General features: G+C 35.8%; 1 protein-coding gene across 2 annotated transcripts in view; it reads right to left on the bottom strand.

The window, feature by feature from the left end:
* TDRD3 (tudor domain containing 3) overlaps positions 1-24204 on the bottom strand; it is a 136076-nt gene that overhangs the window by 25621 nt on the left and 86251 nt on the right. For both annotated transcript variants that reach the window (XM_006837593.1, XM_006837592.1), the window contains 3 exons: positions 12440-13287; positions 6548-6673; positions 1670-1672 (listed from right to left, as the gene is read on the bottom strand). In XM_006837593.1, the coding sequence (XP_006837656.1) occupies positions 1670-1672; positions 6548-6673; positions 12440-13287 (977 nt within the window). The remainder of the gene's footprint in view (positions 1-1669; positions 1673-6547; positions 6674-12439; positions 13288-24204) is intronic.

The following is a 24204-nucleotide window of genomic DNA, read 5'->3' on the forward strand; positions in this document are numbered from 1 at the left end:
GCAGTACTATGTCCTACAAGGTCGCTAGGAGTCAGAATTGAATAATAGAAGCGTTGGCCAAGGAGCCCTGGTAGCATAGTGGGTTATGAGTTGGGCTGCTAACCAAGAGGTCAGCAGTTCGAATCTACCAGTTGGTCTTGGGGACAAAGATAAGGCTTTCTGCTCCCATAAAGATTGTTGTTGTTGTTGTCAGGTGCCATCGAGTAGGAACCGACTCATAGCGACCCCATGCACAGCAGAACAAAACAATGTCTGATCCTGGGCCAACCTCTCTACTGCCGCCACACTTGACGCCATCAATGATGCCACGTGGCTGATCCATCTCGTTAGGGGTCTTCCTCTTTTTCTCTGACCCTCCACCTTACCCAGCATGACATCCTTCTCCAGCGACTGTTCTCTCCGGACAATGTGTCCAAAGTATGAGACACGAAGCCTAGCCATCTTGGCCTCCAAGGAGCACTCTGGTTGCACTTCTTCCAAAACAGATCTATTGGTTCTTTTGGCAGTCCATGGCACTTTCAGTATTGTCCTCCAACACAACAACTCAAAGGCATCAATTCTTCTACGATCTTCCTTATTCACTGTCCAGCTTTCGCATCCATATGAGGTTATTGAAAATACCACGGCTTGGATCAGGCGCACCTTAGTCCTCAAGCTGACATCTCTGTTCTTCAATACTTTAAAAAGTTCCTGTGCAGCAGATAAGCAATATGTCGTCTGATCTCTTGACTGCTGCTTCCGTGAGTGTTGATAGTTGATCCAAGAAGAATGAAGTCCTTGACAACTTCAATCTCTTCTCCATTGATAAGAATGCTGTTTATTGGTCCAGTGATGAGGATTTTTGTTTTCTTTACATTGAGTTGTAATCCATACGTAAGGCTATGCTCTTTGATCTTCATCAGTAAATATTTTAAGTCCTCTTCACTTTCAGCAAGCAAGGTTGTATCATCTGCATATCTCAGGTTGTTAATAAGTCTTCCTCCAATCCTGATGCCACGTTTTCCTTCATAGAACCCAGCTTCTCAGATTATTTGCTCAGCATACATATTGAACAAGTATGGTGAAAGAACACAACCCTGTCGCACATCTTTCTCAATTTTAAAACATTCAGTGTTCCCATGCTCTGTTCGAACAACTGCCTCTTGGTCCAGGTACAGATTTCTCAGAAGTACAATTAATTGTTCTGGAATACTCATACTTCTCAATGTTGTCCATAGCTTGTCATGATCCACACAATCAAAAGCCTTCACGTAGTCAATAAAGCATAGGTAAACATCCTTCTGATATTCTCTGCTTTCAGCCAAGATCCATCGGACATCAGTAATGATATCTCTCGTTCCACGGCCTCTTCTGAATCCGGCTTGAACCTCTGGAAGTTCTCTGTCAATGAATGATTGTAGCCATTTCTGTATTACCTTGAGCAAAACTTTACTCGCTTGAGATATCAAAGAGATTGCCCGATGATTTCTGCATTCCGTTGGGTCACCTCTCTTTGGAATGGGCACAAATATGGATCTCTTCCAGTCAGCCTGATAGTTGTCTTCCAAATTTCTTGGCAGAGATGAGTGAGTGCCTCCTGTGCCGCCTCACTTTCTTGAAAGATTTCAATGTTTATTCCATCAATTCCTGGTGCCTTGTTCTTTGCCAATTCTTTCAATGCATTTTGGACTTCCTCCCTGAATATCATTGGCTCTTGTTCATATGGTACCTCTTGAAATGGTTGAACATTAACCATTTCCTTTTGATACAATGACTCTGTGTATTCCTTCCATCTTTTCTTGATACCCTCTGCATCATTCAATAATTTGCCCAGAGAATCTTTCAATAACAAAAGTCGAGGCTTGAATTTTTTCTGTAGTTTTAGTTCCCCCAGCTTGAGAAATGCTGACCGTGTTCTTCCCTTTTGGTTATCCAACTCTAAATCATTGCATATTTTATTATAGTATAAAGATTACAGCCTCAGAAACCGTGTACAGGGTCACTATGATTCAGAACTAACTTGACAGTCATCTAAAGGGCATTAACAATCCACTTTCACAAGTTATGGTCTTAAAACTAATCATTATCTACACTCCCATAATTTTTCTTGTTGGAACAAGTATTGAACAGAAATCACTTGCTGATACAAGAAGCAGACACTATGAACTTTTTAAAAGGAAGTTTGGAAAGCAGTATGTTCTAAAACATTCCCTTGGTCATAAAAGTCTAAATAGAATCAAGCCATGAACATACAAGTATGTGCCACTTAATGTCCATGATACATTCTTTGAAATAGTACGATGCATGATTTGGACATGGTGTGGACAGCATATTGAAATCTTATGGGAGTCTTCTTCTTATTGTCTTCATTGCTACTGTTGCTGCTCTTGGAGCTGCTGATTGAGGAACAGGTGATAGCAGCTGAAACAATGGCTGCAGAAGCAGAATACAGCCCAGCCTTGCCCACCTCCCCACTGTATTCAACCTGAGAGCCTGTGCCCAGAGCCATGTCCTCTGCCTCACTTGTCTGTACCCCATCTGTGGTCCAATGCTGTAAGAGTCTGGGTTGGGTTTGTTTAAAGCCATTTGGTGTTGCTGTTAAGTGCTGTGGAGTCAGATCTGACTCATAGCTATCATGCATAAGGTTTCCAAAGAGCAAAGTTTGAACTGTTGACCTTGTGATTCAAAGTCTAGTACTGATCCTACTGCACCCACACCATTGGGAAGAAGTAATTTAAAAAAAAAAAAAAAAGGAAGAAGAAGAAGAGAGAAAGAGAGGAGGTTTTCTCTTTGGAAAAAACGAACCTTTACGGAACCATGGGCAGGTATGTGGTCAGATGCTACTACAAAGGGAAGTTAAGCTAGGAATACCTGTACTCGGAAAATCAGGAAGTGCCTTTTCAGGTTTAGAAGAGCTTTTCAGAAGCAAAGACTCCTTAAGAACACAAAAGGTTTGTCTAAGCAATAACAGCAGCAGCAGAGGTGTATTTTATAGCACTTCCAAACTGCCTGTGTACCTTTGTTCTGGTTTCCTGGTACTGGTTTTAGAGTTAAAAATAAAACACAACCACAATTTGGAAAGTGCCTGCAGGTTTTCTTTGCTTTTAATGTTTTCTCATGCAGTAGTCAGAAATACAGAAATACAAAATAATACTGTATTTTCTTTCTATATAATTTTACAAATAATAAATGAGGCTCTATAAATGCTTCATTTGCTTTATTAAACAGGGAAAGCCCTATCAGATTCAGAGAACCATTCTTGAAAAAGAAACTGAAATTAGAGGATCAGTCCTGAGGGTTAAAGAATTAAAGAATGAGTTGTGGTCCTCACATTATATATGATAATTAGGGAAGTTATTATAATAAAGGCATTCACATTAAAACAGATTATTTTGTGACATCTAAAAAGAACTAGGTGAAATCTAGCTGTAAGAAAAAAAAAAAAATCAATGGTGAATTATCAAATTATGTTGGTGATAAATCATTTTGTGGAAAATAAAATATTTAAACCATAATCAGAACGTATATTTCAGCTACCTAAAATAAACTCACTGAGTGAGCATACTCTGGAGTAAAAAAAAGATGTTTTCAGAGGGAAACAGAAAATATTTAGCTTGTAGACATTTTTAAGGCAAATAATTTCTAGATCTCATGACAAAAATATTAATATTTCAAGAACTAACTTGATTTTCCTTTTAATTTTCTATACAAGTTTCTTACTATTTCATATTTTTTATTTTATATTTTATCCTTATACTGTAAAGAGAATACCTGCCAGTTTATTTCTTTAAAGGCTTTTGGTTTATTTGTAGGCTGTTTTGGCTTGTTATTCTGCAAACTAACTTTTTAAAAATCTCTAATAAATGATCAGTTCTACATTTAGGAAAACAAGAGGTTTTCCAGAAACTTGTACCAAAAACAAACACAACCCTTAATAAAAAGATGCAATATCATTTCACACTTCAAAGCAATACTGCACACATAAATAGTGCAAAAGTTAAAAAATGCGAAAATCCATAATATGAGTTAATAACTGTGCTAAGGCACCTAACAGCTTCCCTGCACCACAAAGCCCTTCAATTTTTGTGATATGACTCATCAGTTAGTGCTAGTTTCCGATTCGTACAATAAGTAGTTTTCATTTGATAAGTTAGTATACTGATACATAAATATGATTAGTTTAACACTTGTTTCCCAGCAACAAAAAGAAGGTTTCATATAACCCAACATCAACACTTTTGAAAGTTAGGCGCTAACTTCAACTTAAATTAACTAATGCCCTCTTATTGTTTGTCTGGAGGGGATACATACACATACATACCACAAACCTATTTTTATTTTGGAGATGGAAGAAAATGTGTTAAAGTGGTAGTGGCCTCAACATTTCAAGAAGGAAATACTTTACCCATGCAATAAAGAAGAAAGGCCAGTTTTATCCTAAATAATAATGTGGATGATTCAAAACTGTTTGCTTTATTAGCCTATGCAAGATAATAAAATGCCAATAATCACTTGATTACATATAAATAAGAGGAAAAAGAAAAGAAAAGAAAAAACCAGCCAGAATCTCCAAGGAGAATTAAAGATTCTAGCCTACTTCTTACTGTAAAAAATTTCAAACATCTTTTAAAAGATTTTAAGTCCACTACAGAAAAAATAAATAAGTATGATTATGGCATAATAAAGCATGGATGAGTATTCACAAACAGTTAGGGAAAGAAATTAAATTACTACTGTTCAGAACAGAATCACTAAATAGGTTGTGGCATCTAATACATTTATTGTCCAGCTAAGTTTACACAGACCTCAAATGAAGAGCAAGCAATGAAGACTATTAAAGGGGAAAAAGAATAGTCACTGAGAAGTAGAAAGAAAATTATCACTTCAATAGCAAACATCTATCTCTGATGGAAAAGGAACAGTAAGGACTGATAAATGTGCTCATCAGGTATGGCCACCCTGGAACAGAAAAAAGAGGTAGAGCAGAAATGAAGTAAAAGAAAACTAAACTTTTCTTTAAGGAGAAAAGAAAAAAGTTAATTTCTTATTAAACCTCTTAATGAATAAAAACTAAGTAACATAAGAATTCTATTTTAAATCTTTGACTGTAATGGCTAAAAACAATTGGGAGTACATGATGAATAGCAAAGCAGGGCTCAACTTTTAGACAAAGACTCGATAATTCCTTTTACCATCAAAACTAAATTAAAATGTGAGTATTATTGGGGAAAGAGAATGAAAATAGCCATCATCTGAGACTCAGAAGGGTGAAATCATAGAACATCAAGTTTCTCTGAGAAAAGAAAGACATTAATTAGAAATTTCAGTATTTCAGTCTATTAAGTATTTCAGTCTGTATATATATATATATATATATATATACACACATATATATGTATGTGTGTGTGTGTGTGTGTGTGTTTCAGTCTATTAAGGAAAAAGCTGTTGGAATTTAGAGATGAGAGTGAAGGAAAGAATCTCTTACTCTTAATCAAACATATTAACCATTAGTCATATTATATGGCAAAATATGAAATTACAGAATCTCTAGAAAATGATTAATTTTTCTAGAAGAAAGGCAAAATAAAGTTCTATGATTCAAAATACGATCACCATTACTAGGTTTTGTGTTGTCTTATTTAACATTTTTGAGGGTGTGGAGAAATTTTAACTTTTTTGACAAGATTACAAAAATCAAGAGATCAAAACAAAACGTAGCTCTTGGGAAAAGAATATTATGTTTTAATCACGAAGGCTACCACTGTCTGGAAGATATAATATTTTAGAATATTTTAAATGTTTAGGGAGATAGGAGCAAATTAGTCTTATAATGACAAGTTTATTAACAGCCACCCACCAGTTTGAGAAAGGAAAGAGGTAAGAAAACGTTATGAATCTAATTCTAACGTCCCTTGCACATCCTGCTTTTTCCTAAAAGTAGTTGAGAAACTATATTGTCACATCAATCCTGTATAAAATGGATGCTATTATTTCAGAACATTCGAAATGGCATCATCAATGATATCACACAGCTTTGACACAATATTTGGAGCAAACTTAATCAAATAATTATTAAACAGATATTTAGAGTTGTTTTATACATATACATATATATAAATGTTTAGCAAATGCAGTGTGAATTCATTTATAACTAAAGGTTTTCTTCTTAATTTTACACGTAATTGAAATAAAAAACTATATGTATCCACTAGAGTTTAAATTTGACAACTTTAGTCAAATTTAAAATAACAAATTGAAAAAAAAATATGCATAAAAACCCATTTTACACATACAAACAAATTTTGGGCAAACATGTAAATATGGGCACCTATTTCCAAAGCATAATACAATAAAGCATGATACAAGAAAATGACACCAATGTAATCTTTTTTTTTTTTTTTAAACTGCAGTATAGTGTAATTATTAAATTCAAGTCTTATTTTAAAACTAATAAATTTTAAGCAAACTCAAAATATTTTCTCATTTGTAATTTTTTATGAGTATGACTAAGAGTTATATGCTTTCTTCAAAACAGCTTATGCCTTCGTACAGAATTTGGATCACGTACCCATGCCTCTGTTTGAATGGGCCTGATGTTGCTTAGTAGCACCTCTTCATAGTTTCCATAATCAATGAATTTAACAACTGCTGTCATGCCTGAAGAGTGGAGAGCTTCAACTTCTGCTCGGTAAAACTGGAGAGACAAAAGGATTTTTAAATAAGATAATCAATATTGTCAATAAAGCATATTGATGAAAATATACATTCTCAAAATGTTATAATGAGTAATATGTTTAAAGATGGAAAACATACCTTCGTATAATCATAACGATGACTACAAAATGATACAATCTCTCATCCATAGGAATTCCCACATATAAATTAAAAGATTTCAAAACAGAACTAAGAGGGTCATTAGAGAAGAATATTCACATTCTTACAGGTATAAAAAGAACTAGTATTACGCTTTATTGTTAGCGAATGACACCCTTTGTTGAACACTGGCTAAGATAACTTTTTATGACTAATCAGAATATATAAGAAGTACTTTATTTTTACAAACAGAAACATAGGACAAAACTATATAGGCAAAGAAGGCTCACTGCTTCAGTACTTACACAGGACCAGCCTGAGATAGAAGTATTGGGGAAGGAGTAAGTACACTAGTTATGTTTAAGAGTTACAGGATTTGAGGTAGTGCACAGTCAAAAACTTTATTACTTTACCCGGTGGCAGCTCATTAACAAATTTACAAGAAAATGATTTATGTAGCACAACTATAATTTAAGAATATATATGTTAAAGTAACAGAAGTTAAGTCATCTGTTTGGAGCACAACTCGAATGCAAGTCAACCCATTCAAGACCCAAATACTAGGCCTCAATTTTACTCAATAAACATGAAATAAAAACAAAGAACAACTTGCTCTTAAGAAATATTTTCTTCAAGCTGGTATAGTTAGGTGTTTTACTGTAACACTATATACTCTAACAATATCTCTTAGTAACAGGATCACCAGAATTAGAAAATGTTAAAATTAACAAAAATACTCATACTCTACATCCTTCTGAAATGTAAGTTCTCCTTTCTATACCGAAAAGAGTTTATTTTTACTGATCCACTAGGTAATAACTGATATATGGTATTCCCTTCCTGGATGTGAATGCAAGCAAGTTCAGAGACACATGTCAACTGCTAGAATTTTTCCTTACCTGAAGAATTTTTTTCCTACATTGACATATCTTCCCTCCTTTATGTCTCATCTTCGCTCTTCTGTGCTACATGAATGCTTTGGCTCTTTCTACACTGTAAGCCTTCTCAAATTGTATGAGTTCAAGTATGTGAGTAAAACTAATAAGCTGACTTCCTTTTAGGAACTTACAGCTTAATAAAGAAAACGTGTAAAAAAATAACTTCTATAAACAATGAAGTACATTAATAGAGGTGAAGTGATACACCTCGACATTCAAAGGACTTTGAAGTCCAGTGCTTATCCTACAGCACCACATCAGGACAGTCTTGGAAATATTTTAGCCAAACTGACAGTTCAGGAAGAAATTTCTATGTGGAATGGCAACGGATGAATAGTGTTTAGTTACGTAAAGCCGTAAGAGAAGGGTGTTCCAGGAAATCTACAGACACATAAATAATAATGGCAAGTATAGAAAATGATAGGCAGTTTAAAAACTGTGGTATGAAGTAAGAAGAAGGGTCAATCAACTGGCAATCAGGCAGGACAAGCACAGGTAAGATCCAGATGGTGGAGGCTTTATATGCATCTGAGAGTCTCTACTTAATCCACAGGTTTTGTGTAGGGGGAATAACATGGTCAAGGACCAGGATCACAGTGATAGGAGTTATGTGATAAATTTAAGAGGAATAAGATCTCCCAGGCAAGAAGATCAGTCTGGAGGTTGTTACACTATTCCAGTTGAGAGAGGATAAGAGCTAAAGTAGTTTTGGCAGTCTAAAGATGGAAGGAGAACTACCAAATTCTCAACTCCTGTGGAAATAAAGCTCCAGGAAAGGCAAGGTATTATAAGGACGTTTTAAAAATACAGATTAAACTAATTATCTATCAAACACTAAAATGCAATTAAGATTATGATTAAACCAAAAAAACAAACCTGTTGCTGTTGAGTCAATTCCAACTCCCAGAGACCCTATTGGACAGAAAAGAATTGCCCTACATGATTTCCAAGGCTGTCCTGATGTGGTACTGTAGGATAAGCACTGGACTGCAAGATCCTTTCAATGTCAAGGTCGGCAGTTCAAACTCATCAGCCGTTCCTCGGCCAAACAACAGACAGGTCTACATGATGGACAGTAACACCAGGAAAGTATGTATGTATAAGAACAATCAACCATACAATATCAAAAGGGCAGCAACTGCCCGGGGATACAGTTCAAAGGCACAAAGAAATAAGAAAGGATGACTAGAAACTGGAAACCTAGGAAAGGAATGGGAAGAGTGCTGTTAAAATATGGAGACTATAATCAAGGTCGTGAAACAAAATGTAACTGAACTGTTTAATTGAAACCAATGTGTTTTGTAAACTTTCACTCAAATCACAAATAAAATACATGCATGGAGGGGACTGAAATTATTGAGGTGAAACACAGTATATTATTTGTTGAACGTAAACTGATGATCTTGTCTGTAAACCTTCACTTAATTCACAATAAAAAGCTTAAAAATGAATAAATAAATAATAAACACTACCTCTTGCTAGATGGTTTTTGCAGATAACTAATTCCAACTCTTTTACAGGATTAGAATTTATCTTCTCTCCATTGCTTAATGGTGTAATCTATCTAGAGCCATAGCCTTTGGCCTGTGCATTGAAAGTCTACCTCTAATTTAAGTCAGTGCCACTTGGGAAAACCATCTATTTAAGAATACTTCAATAGCTCAAAATATTTTGGGAGTACTCGCTACTATCTTTTTACATTGTTCTGACTGTATTTTACAGAGGTAACAGATGAACTAAGTATATTTATGGATTCAGAAAACTACAATTAACAGTAAAGTTTTAATAATATCATCAGGTATTTGAAAGCATTTGGGTAATAACATAGTCAGAACCGTACTATATCCCAAGCACCTGGAACTCAGCAGGTATTTAATTAAAGCTTAATGAATATTGATGTTGTTGTTAAGTGCTGTCAAGTCGGCTTGACTCTTTGTGACCCTCCCTGTATAGGGTTTACGAGGGGTTACTAGTGAATTTGAAACACCGATCTTGAGGTTCAAACTGACCTTGAAATTGACTATTTATCCTATGATGTCAAACCAGGACTCATGGAATATTCCATATTTACTGAATGTACTTGTCTGCTACATCCACTATCTATCTGAACACCTGTGTATCTTCTCTAATATTCATTGGTTTCTGGTGTGCCCATCTGTATGCACAGGTTACCTCTTTTTCTTCTGTTCTGTGACCCACCTCATAATGTTTATTGAATGGTAAATACTATGGAATGTCTGATTTGGAAAAGGCACTGAAAAGAATGGAAAAGAATGTTGATCATGGAAATAAAAAAGGCAACAGTGCGAGACAACTGAAGGCTGGAGAATACAAATACATGATACCAATCAAAGACGAATAGTTGGACTAACTCAAGGCTGGTATTTTATAAGAGGGTAGTTATGGAAAGATAAACGACAAAGAAGATTAAGAATATTTACAAGGGAATGCTTGAATGAAATGGCCTTGTATTTTACTCTGGCAGTCAATTAGGAAAGAATATTAACTCTAGATTATTCAAAAACGTACCCAAATATATTCTAGTACCCCATTCTCAAATAAACTAGTGAGCCCTCCTGGGACTCTCATACCTGCTTCGAGATGAACATCCATTTCTCTGATTTTCTGCAAAGGCAAACTTCTCAAAATAAGTCTTTAGGTTTTCTCAGTCCCATTCATGCTTCAATTACAATTTGGTTTCCACAAAATGCAAACTCATCCCACTGCAAACTGTTTCTGGTAAGGTCACGAACAACGGTGCATTGCCCAGTAAAGAAAACAGTTGTCCAATTTTCATCTTAATCAACCTTTCTGAAGTACCTAGCATAATGGTCACAACTCCTGTAAGGTAGGCACTGTCAGCTTGATAAACCAATACTGTTTCCTTACCTCCAACATAAAATTGAAAACACTACATAAAAGTAATCCCTTATTACCCAAATTAAGTTGTTTCCTGAACTTTAAAAAGTGAGTACACTGAATTGGGATACTATTTGCTTTCCAATTCTCCCTTCAAACCATAAAGTTCTGAGAAGGCTTTTGCTTTTCTAGGGAAAAAAGAAAAGACACAGATAATGTTGTCTCCTCCCCTCCTACTGGCCTTGAATAAAAACTTAACAGCTAAACCATTACTACCTCACGTCATATAAACACCTTAAAGCCTATGCCCCTCTTTGTTTTTACCATCAGAGAATACCATGCTTAAGCCTCAATATTCACACTGGGGTCTGGCTCCCAACTGCAAGTCCTACAGCATCTTTATAAAAGTATACTTAATTTATTATTTAATTCTGTGACCTTTCAGTTCCTTGAAATCTTTGTCATTGCTACCTCTACCACTCTCTTAAAACGCACACTTTTCTGAGCATATCCTGGATCTTATCACCTGGAATTACTGTACCTATCAAATATGAATTTTTGTATTTTTCTCTGACTTCATTTTCACCTTCACATCAGTCCCACACATCTGATTTTATTACTGTGCTGATACTGTCAGTTCTCTCATATCCTTTATAAATGCACCCTCTGACGTTAATAAAGAGTCAACAAATAATTATGGAAGCCCTACCCTGTGAAAAGACTAGTTTGCCACTGTAGGATAAGCACTGATTGCTACACAAGGTCAGTGGTTCAAACCTACCAGCTGCTCCTTGGAAACCCTATAGAAGGACCCTATAAGTCAGAACCGACCCAACTGCACTTAACAACAGCAACACTGTGAAAGGAGCAGGGCTACAAAAGAAACCCAGACAAAACTAATCCTGCCCTCAAGGGTCTTAAAAGCATGGTTGCTGAGATGGATATCAATCCTGAAATCAAAAACAAAACTGTTTACAAATTGTGATGAAGCTTTTAAAAAATGAACAAGCCATTGAATGAGAAAGAAAATAATGGAGGAAGGAGGAAAAAGCAGATCAAAGTAGGCTGATGTCTGAGTCTAGCCCTCAGGAATGAGAAGGATGCTATGCAGAAGAGCAAGTTGGGCAGAACAGAAAACACTCCACAAAGACCCCTCTCTGAGGGGCTGTGTTCTCTGTCCCTCCCATTCTTACTGCCTTAGTCTTTCTCAGTCAGGCTCTCACACATGATTCATCATATTCTCCTTTTACTCACCTCTACCTTCCTCTTTCCTTTTTCAATCTTTCCCTTTCTACTAAAATATGTGATACTAAAGAATATTTAAATTATTGGTGTTTTTAGCTTAAGTAATTCATTTTTCTGCTGTTATTTTGTTGAATAGACCAAATATGTACATTTTCCTTAAACAAATATTTTTGAAACTGCAGAATTTAATTCTATGTTACTCTATTGATTATCTTCCTTATCTGCATAATTTTACCAGAAAGAAAAATACACATTAATGTTTCAGTTGATGAAAAATGAAATAGAGTTCAACTTCGCTTAATTACTATTACAGTACTTTTCTGTTATGCAAATTAAAACCAAAGCTAACCTAACCAAATTTTATGGGACACATATCTCTCTAAATATCTATTAAAAAAAAAAAGGAAACAAGGATTGTGAGTTTGGGTTTTTTTCCACTCTTCAATATACCATAGTATCAAACACATCTATCTATCTTTTCAGAGGCTTTGAACAGGTACACTTAGAATAAACTTCATAGTGACAAGGTTATGGCCTCCTATGATGTTGCATTCAACCATTACATTTACTAATATTAGTATGTACTATCTTTATAGCAGCCATACCTTGTTGTCTTCCCAGTAAAGTGCAAAACATTCATCTCCAGGTTTCCACATTTTTGTATACTCCATGGGAATAGATGATTCTAGGACTTTTTCTGGTTTAATTGGCCCAGACCTTCTTTTGGGCCCACTATTATAAAATATTTTATCATCATAGGGAGTAGTGGTGATGTGTCCTGTTGGCTTAATTGGTCCTACTCGCCTCCCCTTGACTGGCATCTCTGTCTCTCCATTTGGAACGTCAATGAAGCTATTAGTTCTAACAGGATTGTGGTAATTAGTATTTATATTAAAATGTTTTTCTATTTTTACACCACTGAAAGCTTCATTACTTATTGTCCGTGGTTTTCTGTCATAATAATGATCAGGATTTGCTGTTTGGTTTTCTCTTTTCCCACGTTTTTGATTATTATAATCTATGGATTCTTGGGGAAGTGGATTTTCTTTTGCCTCCGCATAAGATGGACCTTTTCCTGGTCTGCTTTGCATAGAGTTATCTCTTTTTTTAAAAGCACCATCATTGTGCTGGGAACTGGAAGGATATGAAGTGTCTTTAGTTCTATCATATCTAGAATATGGTCTATCCCACTTGATTCTCTCTTCAGTCCATATTTCAGATACTGAACAGGTTGGTTTTTCAGAACCTCTGTTTCTAGGTAATCCACTGCCTTCAAAAACAGACTTTGAATTTTGGGTGTCTCTTTGAAAACGAGGGGGCTTTTCATTTCTTAGCTGTCTGATATCACTTCGAGGAAGATGTCTTGGTTGATTATTATCTCTTACTCCATTTTGCTCCATATTTGAAAATCTATTCTGTCCCAGATGAAGCTGCTGTGGCTGTGATTTAGGTTCTGAAAGGTAAAAATATGTTACATGTATATTATAAAAAAGACTTGACAATAACAAAAATTCATTTAAAAGGCCTAAAAATTCTTATATTCATACAATTATTGAACTGGTATAATAACATCTTCCATCTTCCAACCCCATTATCATAATCTCTCATATTTCTGATCGTTCTTGGTTAGCCATCTTCATAAACTAATGATATAGATCATGAAAACTGGTGAATAATCAAAATCTATTTGTGGTTATCTTTGAATATTTATAATCTTAGAATATAGCTATATAAACTGCTTTGATAATTCATTTCTCAAAACATTAATGAAATAGAAATGCAAACTGCTAACTCACAAGATGCTATGAAAATGCACAAGTATGGATAATCCATGCTCAACTTCTCTCTGAATTCCATAATAATTCAGAAACATAACTGTCATTGTCATTCAAGGTCTAGCCTTACCAACAAGGTTCTTTCTCAAATCTTTCGGGATATCCTCTTGGATTACAATTCAATAATCTGTTACAGGAAAGAACTGATAATTATCTAATCTAAGTAATTTTTGGAGTGGGGTGGCACTGTGGAATAATGCATTGGATGGCAAGGTTAGTTTGAACCACAAGAAATCCTATAAAGGGTCATTATGAGTCAGAACCGAATAAACAGAACTTAATAACAACAACTAATTTTTGGAATGACGGGAAAAAACGGTTGAAAAACATAAGTATAACAATACAAATGTTATCAAACTTAAAACCAACAGAGTAATATAGTAGATATACTCATAGATGTAATTTTAATGCCTTTCACATTAAAAAACAGTGACTTTTTTGTACTCCATTTTAATTTTTCCTGCATCATTTATACTTCCAGCAACTACTGTTTTCTACAGCATATCTGTAACATTAGCACAAATTACACTGAACGAACGGTCTTTGGTGTACATGTCTTCTTTTTCTTGTCATAGATACACAATCAGCATGCAGGCAGGGACTATTCTTATATTTTCCCAGGGTCACAAGACGGGAACTATTATGCTATTCCATGAAATTATGTTCTACACTGTAAGAAAATTCTCTCTTTGACCTCTAGGTGCTAACTGCCAAAAAGCACTCTCATGTAGTTCCCAGAAACACTGTGACTACAAAACAAAAAACCAAACCAAACCAAACAAAAAAGATCTCCATACATTTGTAAACATCCACTGAAGGCAAACTGGTACTAGTTGAAATGCTTAGAAGAACAAGCATAAAAAGAAGGCTGTTAAAGCTTCTAGAGAGTCAAAACAGTTAAGGTCAAGGCTCAAAACACAATGAACTTCTCAACAGAGCCACTAGAAAACAGAAACCAATCTTACAGACTAAAAATACCTTTAAATTTGATGGGAATATATTCTGTATGTAGAATTCTATATCCAGAGAAATGCTTCACCAATTATGGTAAAGGATAAAGATTGTTCAAATTTACAGATCTCCAACACTATTTAAGATAGTTTAAAGTCAAAAATATTTTTAAAAATAACTTTTACACAACAGAAATACCACTTTTCGATAACTGTATTCAACATTTTTTTTATACATAAGAAAAATGGTCATCTTTACTTTCTACTAACATTGTTTATTGTCCATAAGTAAATAATAGCGATGAACACAACTGGTACATAAATGTAAATTTTCAGCAGAAATATTTTAGCATTTGTTCCATTACTATTTAAGAATAAGAATAGCAGTTTCCCATTCCTTGGTATCTTCCATATAATAGGTACCATACATTAGTACTTTATGCACATAATCATTATCCCTCAAGGTAGTCTTGTGATACAAATGTTAGGAGCTCTTTTTAACAGAGAGAGGTAAAGACCCTTGTATAATTGACTGAAGAAATTTTCTCCTTCCTAAATATAACAAATATGACATTTTATTTGCTGACAAACAAGTGTAATATTACAAATACATAAAATTTTGCTGAAGATAATGTGGCACTATAGGAAAAGCACTGGACCACAAGGTCAGTTTGAAATGCAAGATGGTGGTTCAAACCCCCCAGCAACTACTCAAAACCCTATGCTGTTGCTATTAAGTGCCATCTAGTCAGTTCCGACCCATAGCGACTCTGTATAGGGTGTCCCAAGAGCGGCTAGTCCATTTGAACTGCCAACCTTGCAGTTCAAAATGACCTTACGGTTCAGCACATTATCCTGTAGTACCATACCAGGAATCCCAGAAACCCTAGGGACTCTATAATTTGGAATTGACTCAAGGGCACTTAACAACAATTCAAATGAATGGTTGCATTAGTATGCCAACACAGAATTGCCAGAAACCCAAGTCAGATTCAGAAGAGGACATGGAACGAGGGATACTGTTGAGACACCTGGATCTTGGTTAAAAGCAGAGAATATCAGAAAGAGATTCTCTCAATAGAACAGGTACTCAATAGAACCTGTGTTCTATTGGCTATACAAAGGCATTTGACTGTGTGGATCTTAAAAAAATTATGGATGATACTGGGAAGAATGGGAATTACAGAACACTTAATTGTGGTCATGAAGAAACTGTACATAGATCAAGAGATAATCACTAAAAAAAATAAGGGATTACTGAATGGTGTAATATCAGAAAGATGTGTGCCAAGGTTGTATCCTTTCAATCTGCATGCTGAGCAAATAAACTGAAAAGCTGCACTATATGAAGAAGAACACATTATCAAAATTGGAAGAAAACTCATTAACAACCTGTACAGCAAAGGGGGCTTGAGGCACTTACTGATGAAGTGCAAACACAGCCTTCAGTATCGGGGGTGGGGGGGAAATCAATGTAAAGAAAACAAAAATCCTCACAACTGGATCAATAGACGTCATGATAGAAAATACGGAGGCTGTCAACGATTTCAGCATTTTACTTGGATCCTCAGTCAATGTCCATGGAAGCAGTAGTCAGGAAATCAAAGAATGGGCAAATTTGTTGCAAAAGATCTCTTTAAAGTATTCAAAAGCAGATGCCACCCAGAAGAATAAGGTACCCTTCACGCAAACCAGGGTATTTAAAATCATATCATGTGTATGCAAAAGTTGGATAGTAAGGAATATTGGTGCATTTGATTTATGGTATTGGCAAAGAATATTGACCAAACCACAGGCTACTAGAAGAATGAGCAAATCTGTCTTGGAAGAAGTACAGCCACAGCGAGGATGGCAACATGTCATCAGGAGGAACAGATCTCTGAAGGACATCATCCTTGATAATGGAGAGGGTGAACAAAAAAAGAGGAAACCTCTCAAAAAGCTGGACTGTGTCCACAGTGGCTACAACAATGGGCTCATAGAGAAATCGCTGTGAAGACTGAGCAGAATGGGGCAGTGTTTCATTTTATTGCAGAAAGATACCAGAGAGCACTCAGCAACAGTGACAACAAGATCTCAGATCTGCCGTGTGTTCAGGGTCCAAGTTTTCTTAAATGATTCGAGCGAAAACCCTTCATATCTGTGATGATCAGGAGATAGAAATAAATTAGAAAATGAGAATAATTCATAGGATGGACTAGGACCAGGCTGCAGAACCTTATGTAGACACTAAAATCTCTAAGTCGGGTTGGTTGTTGTTATGTGCCATGGAGTCAGTTCCGACCCATAGTGACCCTGCACAGGGTTTCCGAGGCTGGAAATCTTTACAGGAGCAGAAAGCCTCATCTTTCTCCCATGGAACAGCTAGAAGCTTTGAACTGCTGGCCCTAAGGTTAGCAGCCTGATTCGTAACCACTACGCTACCAGAGTTCCTTTGAGTAGGGTTGGTAGATTGGAGAATTGGACTTTACTTGTTACAAAGAAAAAAAGAAAAGATTTACTAACCTACAATTCAGATTTCTGAGAATGAAAATGAATTTGTGTGGAAATGTATTCATTGAAAAATAGTAAGCTTCTTTCCTTTTGATTCCAGATCCAATCCAACTATAGAATTTTAGGACATTTTTGTTTTCACACAACTCTTTATTATTTTTAATTATCTCGTGGCGCTGTGAGTTGATGTGCCAGACTGCAAAGCTGTTTGAACTGCAAGGTCGGTGGTTCAAGCTCACCAGCTGCTCCTTGGAAACCCTATATAGGGTCGCTATGGGTTGGACTCACTGGATGGCACTTAACAACAACAATAGATAATTTACATTATAGGAATAATACAGTTCATTTCCTTTATTACGCTAATACAGTGAATTGTCTTGATAAAATAAGATGAACTAACTTCTGAGGTAGAAGATATATTTGTGCTTTAAAAAAAAGTTTCATCTACATCAAGTTCATTCCAAAATGAAATAACAAGTCAAAAAAGGTAGGACCTAAATTGCTTACATTCAAATGTCTGATCATTCTCAAGTTTCCTTAAACACAATGCCTCTTATCTCACGGTAGTTATGAATTAAAGTCAGATATAAAGATTTTGAAATTGAGCTAATCTATGAACTAACAAAATATATCATTGTCCTTGTTAAGTACTGTGGAGCCAGTTCCAACTTAAAGCAACCCTGTATAGGCTGGTGGATTTGAACCACCACCATGCAGTTCAAACCAACCTTATGGTTCAGTTCTTTATCCTACAGTGCCACATCAGGACTGTAATAACTAAACTGTGGGAAGGACCAATTAAAATACATTAAGTAATATCACCCTTGTCACATGAAAACAGTCCCTCAGCTCTCCAGTCAGAATCTAGTCACTCTCCACCATTTTCTTCCTTCCTTTTATTTTGGAGGGGAGAGAAAGGGTATGCTACTTTTTTAAAAGTTTAATTTCTTAAATACTTTTTATTGTGAAATGGGTGAGAAGATAATCATTTTTACATTCAACGATTTTGACACATTTTGTTTCATCTCATTGATTGCAATCTCCTCAATATAAAATCACTTATTCCATTTCTTCCCTGTGGCTCCTATTTCCACTCCTTATCCTTTCTACCATGAGCTCTGGTAGCGTAGTGGTTACGAATCGGGCTGCGAACCTTAAGATCAGCGGTTTGAAACTACCAGCCGCTCCGCGGGAGAAAGATGAGGCTTTCTACTCCCGTAATGATTTACACCCTCGGAAACCCTGTACAGGGTCGCTATGGGTCGGAACCGACTCGACGCCACTTAACAACAACAACAACAATCCTTTCTACCACTTTCCTGGAGGAGGCATGATCACAAAACATACACAGCACTAATAGGTAACATAGGAAAAAGAAACAAAACAGTTGCTTTCCAGTCTAGGCTGACTCAGCATGCCCCATTGTGTTGCAGAGCACTTCACTCCATAGGGATTTGAAGGCTTCAGCCTTTCACAAGCAGACCTCCAGGCTTATCTTCCAAGGCACTTCTGGGTGTGTTCAAACTGTCAACCTTGAGCAGTACCATGTTGTTGTTGTTAAGTGCCGTCAAGTCGGTTCCGACCCATAGCGACCCGGTACAGGGTTTCCGAGGGTGTAAATCCTTACGGGAGTAGAAAGCCTCATCTTTCTCCCGCGGAGCGGCTGGTAGTTTCGAACCGCTAACCTTAAGGTTCACAGCCCGATTCGTAACCACTACGCTACCAGAGCTCCTTACCATAGGTCAGTCTAAATTCACTGTAATAACCTATATACCAAGATATGTTTTTATGTAGGCATCAGAATAAAATGAATCCTTGGATTTTTTTTTTTTTTTTTAAATGCTTCTAGATGGAAAGATATGAAAAATGGGGGCAGGGATAAATAGAAATTGTTAACACAATATAAAGAGCAGAAAAAAAAATGGAAATGAAAGTTTAGCAAAAATGCCAGATAAGTTATTGCACGTCCATTCAAATGGGTTTACTACAAAATGGACAAAACTTTGAAAACTCCTAAAAGATCAAAGCAATAAAAGTTCAAATGAGAAAACTAATCAAAGATCACTGCAAGAATTTAGTTTGACTAGAGATAATGTTATACCTTGTTACACCAGATCATGAGTTTCAAAATGTATAATGTTTACAGGATAATGGTTATAATGTTTTAATCCCCATAATTTGAAATGCAAGAATCATTAAGAATGGATTTATTAATTGCCACAAATCATCTGAGTCTGTATATCAAGATATGCTGAATTAATCAGACATCTTAAAATATTAATACTTCTGTGCAGAATATTCAAACAGCAGCTGTACCTGAATTTTATAGTAGGGAAAATACATACATTTTATTTCCCAAGACTATTCATTATATTCTCGCACACCTACCTGAGAGGGAGAGATGTAATGGTTTTTAAGATTTTACTATGTCCCATACTCTACATTAAAGATGTTTTGCCTACATTATTTCATGTAATTCTCACAACTACCCTGAAGGGCAATAGTACTATCCTTATTTTACAAGTGAAGAAACAAAGTAATGTACTTCAACTGAAGTTTGCAGCTAGAAAATGTTAAAGCTAGGATTGAAACTCAACTGAAACACAACTGTTAACTGAAGCTAAAATCCATGTCTTTTCCAGGATGCAAAACTGCCTCCCCAGGGAAAGATACCAACAGACTGTAACAAAAAAAAAAACATGCCAGCTATAATTTTATCACCTGCATCTGTTGATTTCTGGTGAGATACAGCTATCACAAAGTCTCTTTCATAATCTCTGATGGACTGAAAAATAAATTTAGATATTAAGGTCTGCCAGACCCAAAACCTGTTCTAAATTTAATAGTCTCTTGTAATTAATGCTGCAAAACAAACACAAACAAACAAAAAAACTATTGGCAGTTGAACAGGTATTTAGAAGCTCATAAGCTGGTGTTCAGCAAATAGCATAGTACACAGGGTAAAACTTCTAGAGCCAAACAGCATAGATTTCCATCTTGCTCTTCCACGTATGAATTCTGTGTAACCTTAGGCAAGATACTGAATGCTTTGAGGCTCATTTGTACAGTAGTATCATCTACCTCATAGGATTAAGTGAGAATATATATAAAGCATAGAATAGTATACCTTGCACTGTTACTGTTATTAACATGACTATGATTATTAGCATTACAATTACGTACAAAATGAAATTTAATTAATGACATCAGAGAAAACCAATACTTGGATGATAAGATGATTTCCTACATACACATCCCCACCACCAACCAATCCTTGTCTTCAGTATCATTACTTTGAGGTTTTGATTTTTTTTTATCCCTTGGTGAAAAGCAGTGCAGGAAAAATGCTTTAATTAAAAAAAAAAAAAAAAAACCTCATCATCAAATTTGGACTTCTGGTGTGGTGCTAAAGGATAAGCACAGGACTGCAAGGTTGGTTTGAACCACAAGGTAGGCGGTTCAATCTCACCAGTTGCTGCTCAGAAACCCGATACTGGGTAGCAATGAATCAGAACTGATTCAACAGCATTTATCCACAATAACAATCATCAAATTATAAATAAAACATATATGTCATTGTTGTGTGTGCCATCATGTAAGTTCCGACTCTTATAGCTACCCCTGTATAGGGGTTTCCAAGGAGTTGAACCACCAACCATACAGCACTACACCAGAATTCCTATATATCATTAAGGTGTAAAAATTTTAAATATATGCTAATACTTTTTATAAACAATTTTTCCCTTAAAATATATTATGAACATATTCCAGATTAGTGAAATTTCTACTAAACAGCATTTAAAACTCTTCTACATTAAGAAATACTAGAAATATTTAAAAAGTAAACTCACCCTTGATTCTATCATTACAAATGCATATAGTAGTTGCATCTTAAGATGCTACTCACAAGCTTTTAGGACCCCAGTTGCTATTCACCATAACAGAATGTGGACTACGTTATGCCAGTTTATCTAGATATCTTCTGGTACTGTGGTCCTAAGCCTCCTAAAGCCTAGTAACTCATTATCTCTAAGAGTATAGTTATGGATAAGAAGTTTTCAGAGCTTTGCTACACTACATACTAAAATACTGATATTTTCAAATGCCACATAGACATATGAAAGTTGAATAACCAATGAAGAAGACTATAAGAATCAAAGCATTTGAATTATGATGTTGGTGAAGAATACTGACAGTACCATGAACTGCCAGAAGAACAACAAATCTCTCTTAGAAGAAGTACAGCCAGAATGCTTGCTCCTTAGAATCAAGGTCGGTGAGCTGTTGCCTCTCATATTTTATACAAGTTGTCAGGAGTGACCAAACCCTGGAGAAGAATATCATGCTTGGTAAAGTGGAGGGTCAAAAGAAAAGAAGAAGACCCAAAACAAGATGGACTGGTACTAACACAACAATTGTGAGGATGGCGTACAACTGGGCAGTGTTTCATTCTGTTGTGTACAGGATCCCTAAGTCAAATCTGACATTACAACATCTAACAACAGATCCTGAAATATGTATAAACTATTGAACAGAAAACCAATCTACTTTGAAAACTTTCATCCAAACAGCAAAAAATGTTCAAAATAACTGAGGATTTTTCAACAATAAAGGAATCTTACAATTATGTACAAAATCAAATTTAATTAATGACATCAGAGAAAACCAATACTTGGATGATAAGATGTTTTCCTACTTATACCACCACCATCAATCCTTGTCTTAGATTTAATAAAAAAAAATGTATAGAACAAAAGTTCCATCTTCTGCCTATATCAGGGTGTTGTTGTTATTGCTGTTAAGTGTCACTTAGTTGGTTCTGACTCAAAGTGACCCTTTATGGGTTTTTGCGAAGCTTCATCTCTCTAGCCAAGCAGCTGGCTGTCTTGAACCACCAACCTTGTTGTTGGCAGTCCAGTGCCACATTTTATTTAGGTTTATCACAAAAGAAAAACAAACAAAATCATCTCACTGGCAATCAACTATCAGCACACGAGCTGGAGGTACAAATCTACCCAGTGGCACTGAGGAAGAAAGGCCTGATGACCTGCTTCCATACAGACGACAGCAGGAGCAGTCTCACTCAGCAACACAGGGAGCTGCCATGAGTGTGCTGGATTCTAAGACAATGAATGGTTTGTCATTGTTAGTTACTACAGAATCAGGTAAATAGATAACATTCAGTAAATATTTGCTGAAACATATGATTACAAAAAACACTGAGAATAGGACAACCTCTGAGTTTATAACTACTACCTGCTTAACACTGTCATTTGAGCCTAGTGAAGAATGACAACAGAGAAACAGAAAATGTACTTTTCCACTTTACCTTCTGTATAGATTTGCATCCAAGCGCACTGGTGTAGATTTAGACTGAGCTCAATTATAATAAAAAAAAGTGCACAACACAGAAAAAGGAGACTTATAAAAAGCTGTATCTGATTTCCCATAATGGATATTCGGCTGAAAATCAAACAAATTAGTTTTCCTACTTCATAGTAATGTGACTTTAGGAAGTCACAAGGAGTTCCAGTCTTTTTCTCTGAGAAGTGTGAATACGGATACATGTCACAGGATCCCGGTGGAAACTGAGTTGGAAAACATATGGAAAATTGCTTTCTCAGGGTCAATACAAGACCTCTGGAATCAGACTGACTTGGAACTATACCACTACCATTGAGCAGATGTGAGACTTTGCCAAATGGAAAATGCTATTTACTATTTTTAATTATTCGGTATTCTTTATATAGTTACTGAGGATCAAATACAGACCAGCATAAGTGTTGCCCCAGTCACTACATATGAAGCAGTGGATAGCACGTATAACCTTTCCAATGAGACATTTTTGTTTTAATGGGAAATGAGACAAACAACACATAAATTAACATTGCAAGCTATGACAGCTTGCAAATGAAGCAGTCTGTTATGATAAAGTTGGGAGGAATGGGGAACAGCAACTGAGGGAGAAACCTCTGTGAGGAAGCAGTGCTTGAACTGTTATTGCTGTTAGGTGCCATGAAGTTAATACCGACTCATAGTGACCCTATGCACAACTGAATGAAACACTGCCTGTTCCTGAGCCAACCTCACAATTGTTGCCACGCTTGAGCCCATTGATACTGCCACTTTGCCAATCCATCCACTGGGCGTCTTCCTCTTTGAAAAAAGAAATAGACAAATCTATAATAATAGTGGGAGATTTTAATACACCACTTTCAAAAAAGGATGTAACAAGCAGAAAGAAACTTGACAAAGGCACAGAGGAACTAAACAATACAATCAGCAAACCTGACCTCATAGATGTGTACAGAGCATTCAACCCAACAACAGTACAATACACATTCTTGTCCAGTACACACGGAACATTATCCAGAATAGACCATGTGTTAGGCCACAAAACAAACCTTCATAAATTTACAAATATCAAAATACTATAAAATGTGAGTCCTGATGTGGTACTCTAGGATAAGTACTGGACTGCTAACCAAAAGGTCATCTTTCAAAACCATTAGCCACTCTTTAGAACCCTATACAAAGTCTCTATGAGTCAGAACCGACTTAACAGCACTTACCAACAATAATATAAAAAGTTGTGAGGCAAGCAGGAACAGAAATCATCTATCATCACAAACCTTTTACCTATTATCTCATGATTCATGTGTCAACTGAACAAGATGACAAGTGTAACTTTTTAAAGTTATTTTAATATTTTCTTCCTTACCACTCTAAAAATTACCATTTTAATGTCCATATCACATTTCATCTACTGGGTCTGTTCCATCTTATTTTTTAACCCTACTATTCTCTTATAAAGATCTCTAACCAACACCATGCTGGAGTCAGCCTGCATGTCTCATGACAGTCAATTACTAAATTTTCAGAAAATTTGTGAGATGGTTTATAAACTTTTGGTACCTTCAGGGTAAGAATATTTATTTCATGGAAATCTGTAAATGCTGAAGATGAGGGTTTCCTTCCACCACCTCTGAGAGCCAGTTGTCAGGCATTTACCAAGCACATTACTGTCACCTTCTCTGGTTCCTGACTTCTAAATTCAAATGTCTGCTTGATACTGCTCAAAAAACATTTTTT

The sequence above is a fragment of the Chrysochloris asiatica genome, unplaced genomic scaffold (genome assembly GCF_000296735.1).
Source record: "Chrysochloris asiatica unplaced genomic scaffold, ChrAsi1.0 scaffold00022, whole genome shotgun sequence".
Lineage (NCBI taxonomy): Eukaryota > Metazoa > Chordata > Mammalia > Afrosoricida > Chrysochloridae > Chrysochloris > Chrysochloris asiatica.